The sequence below is a fragment of the Notamacropus eugenii genome, chromosome 1 (genome assembly GCF_028372415.1).
Source record: "Notamacropus eugenii isolate mMacEug1 chromosome 1, mMacEug1.pri_v2, whole genome shotgun sequence".
NCBI lineage: Eukaryota > Metazoa > Chordata > Mammalia > Diprotodontia > Macropodidae > Notamacropus > Notamacropus eugenii.
In genome coordinates this window covers 420502277-420516208 of record NC_092872.1, presented here as the reverse complement: position 1 = coordinate 420516208, position 13932 = coordinate 420502277, and the positions used below count along the sequence as shown (strand labels likewise).

General features: G+C 42.2%; 2 protein-coding genes across 16 annotated transcripts in view; both read left to right on the top strand.

The window, feature by feature from the left end:
* NDRG3 (NDRG family member 3) overlaps positions 1–6401 on the top strand; it is a 72684-nt gene extending 66283 nt beyond the window's left edge. For 5 of the 14 annotated variants that reach the window (XM_072631438.1, XM_072631437.1, XM_072631443.1 and 2 more), the window contains 4 exons: positions 463–510; positions 2202–2237; positions 2323–2374; positions 3725–4037. In XM_072631438.1, the coding sequence (XP_072487539.1) occupies positions 463–510; positions 2202–2237; positions 2323–2374; positions 3725–3930 (342 nt within the window). In that variant the 3' untranslated portion in view covers positions 3931–4037. Of the gene's footprint in view, positions 1–462; positions 511–2201; positions 2238–2322; positions 2375–3724; positions 4041–4812 lie in introns of those variants that run through there. The other 9 variants (XM_072631434.1, XM_072631441.1, XM_072631446.1 and 6 more) reach the window with 5 other exon arrangements.
* A 2277-nt stretch (positions 6402–8678) lies between these two features.
* The window catches only part of SLA2 (Src like adaptor 2), a 41240-nt gene continuing 35986 nt past the window's right edge, over positions 8679–13932 (top strand). For both annotated transcript variants that reach the window (XM_072631425.1, XM_072631424.1), the window contains exon 1: positions 8679–9250. The gene's annotated coding sequence lies outside the window, so the exon portion shown is untranslated. The remainder of the gene's footprint in view (positions 9251–13932) is intronic.

The following is a 13932-nucleotide window of genomic DNA, read 5'->3' as shown; positions in this document are numbered from 1 at the left end:
CAGTAGCTCACATCATAATAACCACTGTTCATAATGATGAACTAAAGCTATCAAGAAGAGACTTGGTTAGTTGGGTTCAATATATTCTGTTGAAGAAAGCAGGCAAGCAATATATTTTAGGAAATTTAATTTCAAATTTTAAAAAGCTTTGGCACTTAAAAGACTAGTTTTAATTTTATGAAAACCTCACCTTTCCAGAATCTCATTCCCTGAACACATAGAATGAATGAGATATTGTACTATGTCTTAGGTAGGGAGGAGAAGGGTCATTGTACACAGCTGTTATTCAGACCAATCTGGCATTTTTTCCAAGTTTCCATCTTCCTCACCACTAGCATCCTGAGGAGTTAAGTGCATGGGGTCAGAGTTTGCCAGCACCACTATGAGTGCTTTGTTCTTTTAGGTTCATCTTCAGATTGATCTTCTTTTTATTCATTTCTCTGAGAATCTTTCCTTCTTTAGGTGGAATGCAATGCTCGCCTGGACCCTATGAACACAACTCTACTAAAGGTAACAACAGCAGTTTCTCTGCTTGCCCTCTTAATGTCACCACCTGTGTCCTACCATTTGCCAGTAAATCAGGCTTACTGCCTGAAAGGAGACTGCATTTTGAATGTAGTAGCTGCTGGTCTATTTTTTTCCCTTCTGTGCTTTCTCTTTGAGTGGCCAGACCGTCAGGCAGGCTGAATGAAATCTGTTGTACTAGTTGGGAGCTTCCACTGTCTCTAAGTCGTGAGAGTAGATGTGCTCTGTTCCAGTTAACGCCTATGTAGAGCAGCCCAAGAGTCAGTAGTAGTCCAATAAGTCAATTCTCTTTTAATTGCGCCTCAAAGTAGATTCTCCCTGCTTGTATGCTTAAAAAACCTAAGGCAGTTTTCCTGGTGTGGTTTACCAAAATGTTGTGTCATCTAATAAACCCCTTCCAGGTCAGTGTCAGGTTAAAGGTAAGTGGTGATCTTGAATAAGCCAACTGCTTCTGTCTCCCATTGGGGAAGGTCCACACTCCCATCCCTTCCTCTAAAAACAGATGTTATCACAGGAATCTTCTAAAGTTGCTGAGATTGGACACACATGAAATGATTGAACGCAAAGACAGCAAGCAGCACAGGCATTCTCAACTAAGTCATCATCCAGGCAGTGTTCCAGAATGCAGTCACATGATTCTAGAATGTGCAACTCAGTTGCAGAAACAAGCTTGCATTTCTGTAGCACCTCAGGCTTTACAAAAAACTTGCCTCAACAATGACCCTACAAGGCCAATGGCACAAATATTTTTACCCCTGTTCTACAGATGAGAAAGCCAAGGAGGCCAGACAAGTCAAGTGTGAGGGGCTAGTAATGAGAAGTCACTGTCAGTCCTTCAGACTCAAAAAAAAAATCTTTCCACTTTATCAGGACATGCCACACAGAGAACTGTCAGGTCCCAGAGGATACGAACAGTGATCATAATGATGATGAAAGCTGGAGTGTGTGTATGTGTGCCTGTGCGTGCATGCGTGTGCATGTGTCCCACCATGTGCCAGGCACTGTGTTTAGTAGTTTACAGACAGTTACTCATTTGATCCTTACAGCAATCCTGGGGCATAGGTGCTGTGATTATCCCCATTTTACAAATAGGGAAATGGAGGCAGACAGGTTAAATGACTTGCCCGGAGTCACACAGCTAGTATGTGTCTGACATCATATTTGAACTGGCATCTTCCTCACTCTAGGTCTGGCACTCTACCACTGTGCCACCAGCTGCCTGAAGGAAATTTTGATGATATTTTTGCTTCTTTCCTTTTGTCACAATATCTTGCACGTGGTAGGCCCTTACATCTGTTTGTTCAATGACTTGGAGTGACTTACCTCAGGCTGCTTTGGTTTTAAAAAGATAGTTTCTTCATCAGATGTTAAAACCACAGTTCTTTAGTGGTAGTTAAACTTTCAACCTCTGAAAGAAAACTCCAGTCCTGAGCAAGTTAGGCCCTCTGGTGTGCCAGCTCAGAAGCTTTGGGACTGACTCTCTTAAATCCATCTCAGAGACTGTTCCTGGGAATTGTGGCAAAGCAAGGGAAACACACCATTTGATTCAGCCATTCAGTAATCAGACCCTACAGGTGAACTACAATCCCTTATTTATTATGGTGATAGGGTAGGCATCAAATGTTGTAAGTGTGAAAAATATAAACAGAGGCTAACATATATTTCTCTTTGTCTAGATGGCAGATTGTGGAGGATTACCTCAAGTAGTTCAGGTGAGAAGGCAAAAGATGATTTGATTTTGCTTCCCACCATCCACAGACCTTTCACGACTAATGTCTTCTCACTTTGTTCCCCTAGCCTGGGAAGCTGACTGAAGCCTTCAAATACTTTGTGCAGGGAATGGGCTATAGTAAGTAATACGTGACTTTCAGTCTGGAGAAATGTGACCATTGTAGCCTGATGCATAGCTTGGTCCAGGGTGATGTCCAAAGAGCACAGGGCACACAGCTGCAACAACCTGACCTGAGTATTTTGTGTCTGTGCCAAGGCAATTAGAAGCCAAGATCCCAAACTCATTGCAACAAATACTGATTCATGTATGAGGCATAGTGCTGGACCCAGTGGGTAAATCACAAAAATGAGAGAACCCTGCCCTTCCGGGGGCTTCCATTGTTCTGGGGAATATTACACGTACACAGATAACTAAATACAAGGTAATCTGAGGAGAGACAAAACGCTAAAGGCTGGAGGGATCAGGGAAAGGTTTCATGGAGGAGGTGGCACCAATATTTATGAACCTGTGGTTATCCAGAATTTGTTTTAAGTGCTTGAGCGTGGCCGTGTACAAGCTCCATTATAAAGAAAGGCTCTGGGCTAGCTCAGAGAGCTTGTTTGCTCAGTAGAATCCAGTATTGAACTCAGCACATCTTTTCAGAGTTAGAACTTGGCTCTTGGAAAGGCACCTTAGCAGTCCTGTAGTCCAGCCTTTTTATTTTGTACATGGGGAAACTGAGTCCCAAGGAGGTTAAAGTGTTACTTGTTCCTTGTTACTTGTAACTAATTAGTGGTCAACTTCACTTTCCACCTAACCACTGTGGTACCATTATTAGTACCTACTTTCCACATTACAAAAACTCTTCTATGGTGGCCTGACTTGGGCCCTGCTTTAGGCAAGGGCTTTCCCAGAGAGCATGTCTTCTCTGCCTCTGGGAGCACCCCTGTGAGGTGACGTGGTTTTAGAGAGAACATAGAAGTGGGCCTTTTCAGCACAGATGGACCAAACCCGGTTCTTCTGGGAGTTTTGACCAGGAAGGCCCAAAAGCATTTGATACCAGGAGCTCTCAGGGCATCAGACGTGACCCAACAGTGTTTGGCTAGACCCTCTCTGTCTGGAGTCATTATGTAGCCAAACCCAGATCTGATTCCATGGGGTTTTGCAGTAGGATCTGAGTTTTTTTCACCTATCCACTTTTCTTCTCTTTTTCTTAGGGTATAGGAAACCATCAAGGCCCCTTTTCACCAACTTCTCCTTTTAATTTTTATATAAAACTGTGACTGTAGAGAAATAGGAAAATCATTTCCTTTTCATTTGGATAAGAAAAGAAAGATCAGAGAGGCCATTTGGAAAGCATCAAGCTTGAAAGTAACCTTATAACTAAGAACCAAACTGTTGTTCTACTTTTTAGTAAGCACCCTAGAAGGCCTCTTGGCATTTTAAGGTAACTAACATGCCTTTTCCTATATCCCCTCCTGCTTCCAGTCCCGTATGTGCAGCTCAGCCACCTGAGCACCGAGTCAGGTACCTTCCTCCATGCCAGCCTTTGCCCTCTCCAGCAATGCTCTCTTGGCTGCCTTGGCTGCCTGCAGCATGTCAGCAGTCTTCCTGTGCAGTGGGAGCCCGATAGAATGCGGCTCATTCCTTCCCAAGTCAGTCATTCTTCTGGGCCTGACCCCTCCAGTGGATGAAAGAGGGGATAGGGGTGAGGGATGATAGCAGGCAGGTCAGTGGTCCTGGCAGCAGCAGTACCAGCCACTTTCTAGCTCTTAGAAGGCCACAGATCTTCCTCCAACGGGAAGACCATTCCCATGGCTCCCTCCTCCTGGAAATGAGACCCTTCCCAGAATGGCCTGTGATGGTAGCCATGATCACGTGGATTTTCCTGGGGCCAGGGCTCCACCTCTGAAATATCATGCCCCAGGAGTGATAGGCCCCCAAGCCTAAGGAAGATCCAAGAGTCATCTGAGGGGTAATGCTGGCTGTAGACCCTGCCGTGCCAGACGTGGAAAACTACCCCCCTTGTTTTGGCCTTAGGAACATAGTGGTGGTGGGAGTGGGAGTCAGAGCTCTGACCTCTCCTTGGCATTCATCCCTGCTCTCCCTCTCCTAGGTTAGATTGCTACTTCTGCTGTCCCAGTTCTCTTGTCTGGATACCTTGTACTGTCGGTTGTCTCACCCCTCTAGACCCACGTTGTATCGGGCTTGTGCTGTATTTGTGAAACTATGATTTAGACTTGTGTGTGTGTTTCTTCTCTTTGATTTAGTGTTGCATGTACCCATAGGTTTGAGTTCCCTAGACGTGGTCCCCAGACCTTCCTCCTGCTCCTTGTTGGAATGGTTTGGGAATATCTGAAAAACTAGACTCTGATAGTGCTGCTCTAGGGTGACCAGCACCATTCCACACATCCTCCCACTTCAGGTGGGCAGCTCAGAAGAGTCCTGGGATTTGTGTGGCTCTCTAAGGATCCTTTAGCGTTCAGTAGGGACAAGCTAGTTGAAACACCAACCCAGGAATTAGGCCGTTTGTCCCTCTTTACAAGGCTGAGTTATACTGATTCTCAATCTTTCAGTCCTCTGATTCTCTTGCAGTACCAGCAGCCAGTATGACGCGGCTTCTCCGATCACGCACCCATTCCACATCCAGCATAGGCTCTGGAGAGAGTGTCTACAGCCGGTCTCTTACCAGCACACAGTCAGAAGGAACTCCAGGAGCCCTTGATCCAGCTGACGTCCTGGACAGGCCACAGACCATGGAAGTGTCCTGCTAAGCAGATGCGCCTCTCCTGGACCCATCCACGTCCTCCCCCAACTGACCAGCCCCATAATATAGCGTTTCATCCAGCAAATTGGCATTCACTGTCCTCACTCATGCATGGCCATTTTGTAACCTTTTCATTAGCCTGGATTGATGGTTCTTTTAGCCTTTCTTTTGTACATACCCATTGACCCCCACATGGTCACTGTAACATTCCAGTCTTAGCAGATTATGTCCATAGCCTTCCCTGTGCTTTCTCAACTATTTATCAGATAAGATTCCCTGATCCTGGTTCTCTGTGTGCGTGTGTATGTGTGTGTGTGTGCGTGCGTGCGCGCGCGTGTGTGCATAGTTCTGTGAATTTAGAATTGCTTTCTTGTTAAGCTTCTGCAAAGGAAAAAAAGGGACTTGTTTTTTCCTTTCTGTTTTCAGTGGTGTTTTCAGGGGAGAAAACACAGAACCAACTTTATTTGGCCAGGCCGATGAGTTTTCTTGTGCGGTGTAGCTCTCAGTTCACTTCAGTTGGTTTGCAAGCTTACTTGAATTCAGAGTAGTACTGAGGAATGTCAAAGGTCAAAATTAGTATTTGTACCTCTCTTTCTTAAAGATAAAGGGAAACCCTCTTGCACATAGAGAAAAGGGAGGCCGGCCTGGTGCTTTTGTTCAAATGAATCCATGTACACTATTTATTCTACAGTCAACTAAAAAAGGGAGCAAAGTATTCTCCACTGAGAGTCTATGAGCAGTGGCAGTTCTGATGCAGAGTGGAGTTATTTCTTAAAACTACACATATGGTTTAATTACCAGACTCTCTTTTGCTGCAGAAGTATTGAAAGCAAAATGCAGAGCTCTCACTCTACAGGGCCCAAAGAGGCATGGAGACTCACCTGGCTCTCACCTGCTGCAGCAGGGCAGAAGGGTCTGCTGTTCAAACGCCTCATTAGGAAGCAGCCATGAGGATGGTGAGGCACTCATCTCAAAAGAATACAAACCCAAACCAAGCGGGAAGCAGTTCTGTGGATGAAGGGAGTTCTGTAGGCATTCTCATGTTACACTAATATCACTGTGTTCAGGCAGACTTTATGCAAGCTCCATTAAAAATGACATTAAACATCATTGTCTGAAAGATCCTTTGCCTTGTGAACCCCCTTTTTGTGAGAGGCAAGGTGTCTCCGAGGGGAGGGGAAGTCTCCACCTGGATCTCACCCAGAGAGTCCCCGCGCCAGGGCCCTGGCCTGGCTTTCTCAATGACAGACTTTGCCTGGTTGGCCCGGTGCTGAGTGGGAGGGTGCAAGGGCTCTTGGGGGTGGATTGCTTTAAACTGGAGAAGTAGAAAAGAAGCCGCTCTGCTAGAGTACAACTTTTTACAGATTATTAAATAAAGCCGTATATGTGTCATTGTTACTCTGACTGCATTGCCATTTTTTCCCTCACTAAGACAATAAGCACTTAGAATCTGCTTGTGAGTAGCTTGTTTTGTGTGCTGGTGATGTTGGGGAGGAGGAAGGAAAGGTGACTTGACTCTCAGAAGAGAGCTTTGTGTTTAGCATCATTTTTTCCTAATACTCAGCAACCCCTAAAACTTGCAAAAGTAAATTCCACCCTCAGGACCCCAGAGTCACAAATCTATTCCAGAGGATTCCACTCCAGGGACTCCTGCTCTGCTCAAGTCCCTGTGGCAGACAGTGGAAATAGAGAAGGACCTGACTAATGGAAAACACTCTCCAGGCCTCTAAGGTGTCCTGTCACCTTAAAATGCATGTGGCAGACCATGCATGCTGCAGGAAGCTGAGAGAGAGGTCACTGTGGGCCAGGGTTTAGCTGTATAGTTAACACATGGCCACCGATGACATCTTTTCATCACATGCCTCAAGGCTTCTGTTTTGCTGCAGATACAAGGCCTTATCTTCAGATCTCATTATTACCTGGTCTGTGGTGGCCGAATCTGCCCTTTCCCCTGTTTCCCCTTAAGGGCAGATCCCCCAGCCCTGCCTTCTGGTGTTGAGTAGGCAGGAAGCTAAATGGTGTTTAAGGGAATATGGGTGTGGGCGAGTTACAAATGTTGTGGTCAGTAAGATCGGACCGGGTGTAGAGCACTTCTTGGGGGGAGGGAGGGAGGTGAGAAAATTTAGCCAGTGGGACATCTTAGGTAGGAGAAGTAAATGGTAACAGTCATCAGCCAAGCCTAGTGTAGCCACACTAGATGTCCCACTTTGATCCTGGGCAGGTTTGGGTCCATGGTGCCACCAACCATCCAAAGGCCCTCCCGATACATAGAAGAGTGAAACTGGAAACCAGAGGAAGCCAGAAGGTGAACTCTCAGGCACCTGTAACTCTATGGACTACTTTCGAAAAAAACTATGTAGGGGGAAAAAGGGAATTAAGTATAAAGCACTGACTTGGTCAGGCACTGTGCTAAGTGTTTTTACAAATATAAGAGAGGGGCTAGTATCTCCATTTTTATGGTTGGGGAAACTGAGGCAAATAGGCCAAGTTGTTTGCCCAGGGTCACAGGTATTAAGTGTATATGTCTGAGGCCAGATTTGAAGTCAGGTCCTCCTGATTCCAACACTTAGCTGCCTCTAGGTGAGGCTTCTTGTAATTTCTTGTTGAGAATAAACCTCCATATCTATCAGCTCCCTATGATAAATCCTTTTAACTTCAAACTTAAAATCTTGATTTTTATCGGCAAAGGAAAGATTGGAAGGGGCAACAGGGGTCTTGAAGAAAGTAATTAGTAGGATCCAGTGATGAATTAGATCCTCCACTGTTGGTGCCAATAACTCACAGATATTTCAGAATAAAAAAGATCTAAGCATGAAATTGCTGCAGAAAACAATTTAAGTCAGAGTTGACCTTTGAGGTCACATTGCCCAGCCTCCCCTGCCAAGTGGATGAACCCCATCTGCCATCCTGATGAGTGGGTCAGCCAGCCTCCACTTGGAATATCTCAGATGATGGCAAGTCCATTCCTCTCTGACAGAAAGTTGTTTCAGATATGAGATTCTGCTTTTCATCAGTTTCTAGTCATTGGCACTAGTTCTCTCTGCTTCTGTCACATGTATGTGGAACAAATATCCCTAAGAAGTAGCAAGTCCTTGAATCATTTTAATGTTGATAGTGTGTTGTTTCATCATTTCAGTCGTGTGATTTTTTGTGACCTCATTTGGGGTTTTCTTGGGAAAGATACAAAGAGATAATGGAGGTTTGCCATTTCCTTCAACTCATTTTACAGATGAGGAAACTGAGGCAAACAGGGTAAAATGACTTGCCCAGGGTCACACAGCCAGTAAATGTCTGAGGCTGGATTTAAACTCTTGGAGTCTTCCTGACTCCATGCCCAGCTCTATCCATGCTGCTCCAAGGATAATGATAACTAGCATTTATAGGGTGCTTTAAGATATGTATATAGCTTTATACACTTATCTCATTTACTCCTTACAGCAATTCTTACAAAGAGATTAGGTGACTTGCCCAGAATCTTACAAGTAGTAATAGGTGTGAGGCAGGATTTGAACTCAGGTTTTTCTGACTCCAAGAAATTTCTCCACTATACCACCTAGTATCCAATAATAGTATATAGTTAATAGACAAAAAATATATATATATAGTTTATAGAACAAAAAAGTTATTTTTGTGACATAAAATGGTTTGTATTTTTTTTTAACAAATTAAAGCCAGGCACCCCAATTCTTCCAATTGTGCTTTTATCCTTTAGGCAATATTGCTTCCTAGCTTAGCTCTGTGCTGCCTAAATGTGACCCATCCACATAATGAGATGTGTTGCTTTAGGCTTGGGCTCATGACAAGGGTGATGCTTTCTCCTCCAGAACAGGAACTTGTTGGTGCTTCTTAGGCTGCGTGCTGTCGTCAGAGGAAACCAGTGGTTCTGAGAACCACCAAGTTTTCAATGTCAACTAAAGACTCAAAGAAACCCTCCACTATCTTCTGCTACACATCTTGAAAGGAGAGCGTCAGGGGCTTACACAGGTTCTGGGCTCCCAGTCCAGAAGGACCAAACTTTTTTGGTCTTCCCAGACTCGAATCCACAAGAAACCATCTGGACTGACGCTTACAGGCCACGACACAGAGGCTATCCCAATGTGGGGCCACCCGTAAACATGCCCCAGTGGAGTAGCAAAATCTGAAGACCCAGACCCTGAAAGTCTGCCCAGCTCTGTAAAAGGAACAAGTCCATCAACACCCTATAGCACCTTAGGATCTTCTCAACACTCGATGACAATGAAATCTTGGTAAGTGCATTTGGTTTGGATTATCAGATGAAAATGGGACTGGGGGTGGGAGAGAAGTGTTGATTCCCTGGATGGTCACATTTAATTTAGGTGAAGGTATCTAGTTTTCCTTCGGGGAGCTTGAGATGTGGTAGTATAGAGAAACTAGAGCAGAAGGAGAAAGTCACATTGTCCAGACTTTAGCAGATGGACTAGTCCCTGAGCCACTGCCATTGGAGACACCAGAGAGGGGTGTGATGGAGGTCCCTAAATCCAAGGTTTTGTGTGTCTTGAGGATTATAGCTTAGCACAGCAAATACCATGATGCTCACGAATTACTTTTTGTCACAATAACAAATATTTGAGTGCCTCCTGTGTGTAGGGTACTTTTTGCATGCTGGAGGAAGTAAAAAATTCAGTAAGATTTGGTCCCTGCCCTCATGGAACTTATAGTCTAGAAGGAGCTAAGATAAACAGTAATGATGTACAAAATTACACAAGTGCACCTGAGATTTGCAAAATGACACACAGTAAGATCTATGGGGGAAATCATCCTAAAGGAGGTGGTGTTTAAATTTGACTTCAAAGGATGGGTTGAAATTCGGTAGATATCTAGGGATTGCATACCAGGCACAGGGTACAGCATGGGCAAAGGCTCGGATAACTTGATCAGGAATTGGTTGTCCATTTTGGCTGGAACAGAGAGTAATATGACTAGAAAGAAAGCATAACCCCAAATTGTGGGGGAGTCTCTGAATGCCAATTACAGAAATGTGAAACTTGCTAATAAAATTAATTGTGAGGCCATAGACCATATGGAAGCCCTGAAGATTTTTGAACCTCATGAGGAGTGATGTGCTCACATCTATGCATTAAAAAGATTATTCTAGCAACATTAGCAATCATGGGATAAAGAGAGAAGAAGAAAGGTTAGTCTAGGAACTATTGAATCTTTCTGGGGCATCAGTGGAATTGGGAGGTATGAATTCAATATATGGAATCAATAGGATTTGAAAACTAGATTCAATTCAATTCTATCTTGTACTTATTAAACACCTACTGTGTGCCAGGCACTTTACCATGTGGGAGGGCTACAAAGACAAAAACCAAACAGTCCCTGTCCTTAGAAAGTCTATTTGTAACAACACATACGCAAATAAAAATAAAATACATGCAACACAGTTTTGTTTTGTTTTTGGAGACGCAAATATACTAACTGCTAAGAGAATTAAGGAAAGGAGGTGGCTCAAATGAGCTTAAAGGGATCTTGGAACTGCAAGAGCCAGGTGAGGAGAGTGAGCATTCCAGGTGTGGGAAACAGCCCGTGCCCAGCCTTAGAGACAGAAGATGCAGGGAGCTACACATGCAGGACAGTTAAGTTCCAGTGTAGCTGGAGTATAGATCAGGGAAAGGTTGAGGAGTGATGTATAATCATTCTGGAAAGATAGGTTGGAGTCAGATTGTGAACAGCTTGAACTGTTAAATAGAATCTGTATTTTACCCTAGAGGCAATAGGGAGCCACTGAAGGGAATCTTCTTGAATGAAGGAGTGACCTGGTCAGACTTGTATTTTAAGAATGATATTTTTGGTTAGTTTGGGACCCTGGTTTTGAATATATTGAGCTTGAGATGCCTATGTGATATCCACATGCAGATTCCACCAGACAATGGCTGATGTGACCCTGAAGTTCAGGACAGAGATGAAGGCTGAATATGTAGATTTAGGAAGCATGTACCTAGAAATTGCAGTTGAATCCAAGAGAACCAAAGTCATCAAGGGAAAGAGTAGAGAAGATAAGAGGACCCAGGAGGAAAGCTTTGGGAGACACATCTCGGAGCTGGGAAATGAATGATAATCCTGCAAAGGAGACGGGGAGATTTCAAGAGACTAGGAGGAGAACCAGGAGAAAACCATGTCAGGAAAACTCAGAAAGGGAAATCAAAGAGTAGGGAGGGGTGTTCAGTATCGTCAGATACTTGAAAGGCAGTATTGCAGAATGGTTACAACACTGGATTTGTAGTCAGGAAGGCATGAATTCTAGTCCCTGCCTCAGCCATTTAGTAGCTGTGTGAGCCTAGACATTTCCCTTAACTATTCTGCCTCTGCTTCCTCATCTGTAAAATGGGCATAATGATAGAACCTTCTTCACAAGATTCTTGTGAGGATCGGTGAGTTAACATATACAAAGCACTTCACAAACCTTAAATGCTATAAAAAAAAAAAATGTTGGCTGTTGTTATTACTGAATGTCCCAAAGAGGTCTAGAAGGATGAGGCCTGAAGAAACGACCCATTAATCTTGGGGAAGTCACTTCACCCCTACAGGCCTGAGTTCCTCATCTGTAAGATGTGGGATTGAAAGCAATGTGGTGCAATGGATAGGCTTGAAGTCAGGAAAGCTTCAAATCCCACCACTTAATAACTGTGCATCTATGAGTAAATTGCAACCTCTGAACTCAGTTTCTTCATGTGTAAAATGGGAGGATCAGACTAGGTGGCCCCTAGGGTCCTTTTGAGCTATAAGTTTTATGATGAGGCCACTAGATTTTGCAATAAAGAGGTTATTGGTGGAATTAAGTATTAAAACTATTTCTTTTTGCAGATGCTATGATGATATACATGGAAAATCCTAAAGACTCAACTAAAAAGTTAATTGAAATAATAATTGCAGCAAAGCAGCAGGATATAAAGTAAGCCCACATAAATCACCAGCATTCCTATATGTTACCAATAGGATCCTGCAGGAGGAAATAGCTAGAGATGCCCCATTTGTAATAACTCTAGAGAATATAAAATACCTAGGAATACACCTATCAAAACAAACCCAGGATCTATATGAACAAAACTATAAAAAACTTTGTACACAAATATAAACAGATTTAAACAAATGGAGAAATATTCATTGTTCATGGATAGGCAGGGCCGATATGATAAAAATTGCAATTTTATGACAATATATATTCAATATATCCCAATTAAATTACAAAAAATTTATTTTACAGAACTAGAAAAAATAATAAAATTCATTTGGAAGAACAAAAGGACAAGAATATGTAAATGAAAGAGGTTTATTAGTACTAGATCTTAAACTATATTATAAGGCAATGATTATCAAAACTATCTGGTACTGGTTAAGAAATAGAAAGGTAGATCTGTATAACAGAGTAGACATGCGATCTATAGCAACAAACAAATATAGGTTACCTAGTGTCTGACAAGTGTAAAGACCTAAGTTTTGGGGATGAGAATGCATTATTTGGTTAAAAAAAAATTGTTGAGAAAGCTGGAAAGCAGTCCAGCAGAAACTGGGCATAAACCAATATCTTACACCATTTACCAAGATAAGGTTAAAATTGGTTACATGACCTAGATATAAAGGGAGATATTACAATATTTGAAAAACATGTAATTTATTACTTAAAAAGTATTGTGAGAAATAAAATGGATAATTTTGATTACATTAAATTAAAAAAGGTTTTGTACAAATGTAGTCAAGATCAAAAGGAAACCAGAAAACTGGGGGGAAAATTATAGATAGTTCCTCAGATAAATGTCTTATATCTCAAATATATAAAGAACTTTGTCAAATCTATAAGAATGCAAGTCGCTCTCCAAGTGATAAGTGGTCAAGGGATATGAACAGGCAGTTCTTCCAGGGAAGAAATCAAAACAAGTTATAGTAATATGAAAAAATACTTTAAATCATTATTGATTAGAGAAATGCAAACTAAAACAACCTTGAGATTACATATTACACCTATCAGACCCGCTAAAATGATAGAAGGGGAAAGTACAAAATATTGGAGAGGATGTGGAAAAATTGGTACCTTAATTCATTGTTGGTGGATCTGTGAGCAGATCCAAGCATTTTGGAGAGAGATTTGAAGTTATGCCCAAAGAGTTATTAAACTGCCTATACCCTTTGACCCAGCAGTACCACTATTAGGTCTGATTCCTGAGAGGATTAGGGAAAAATGGAAAAGAATCTGCATGTTCTAAAATATTTCTAACAGCTTTCTTTGTGGTAGCAAAGAACTGGAAATTGCAGAGATGGCCATTGGTTGGGGAATGGCTGAATAAGTTGTGGTATATATTCATGATGGAATATTTTTACTCTGCTATAAAAAAAGTTAAAGAAAAAAGAAATGATGAGCTCAATGATTTTAGAAAAGCATGGAGAGTGAAATGAGCAAAACCAAGAGACCATTGTATACAGTAACAGTATTATTATTTTAAGAATAACTTTGAGCAATCAAGTCGTTCTATTATAAGTACCCAAATTAAGCTCAAATGAAGCTATGAAAGAAGATGTTATTTGAATCCAGAAAGGAATATTGCTGTGGCATACGAAATGATGAGCTGGTTGATTTAGAAAAACATGGAAAGACTTGAACTTATGAAGGAAGATGCTATCCACCTTCGGAGAAACAGATGATAGGAGGAAATAAGCATAGTGTGGTCTTACATATATGAGTATGAGTGTATATAGGTGCATGTTTATAGATATCTGCGTGTATTTATATGCACACTTAAATTGCAGCCTTCTTTAGAATGGAGGGGAAAAGTAAAAAGTGCATGGCAGAGAACAGAAGAAAACCAACAAGGAAGCAAAGAAAAACTGGGCAGTTTTGAAAACAATGTGTAGTATTTGTTATATAGGTTTTCTTGAAATAGAAATTTGCTATTTTATATTGAATCCTCTG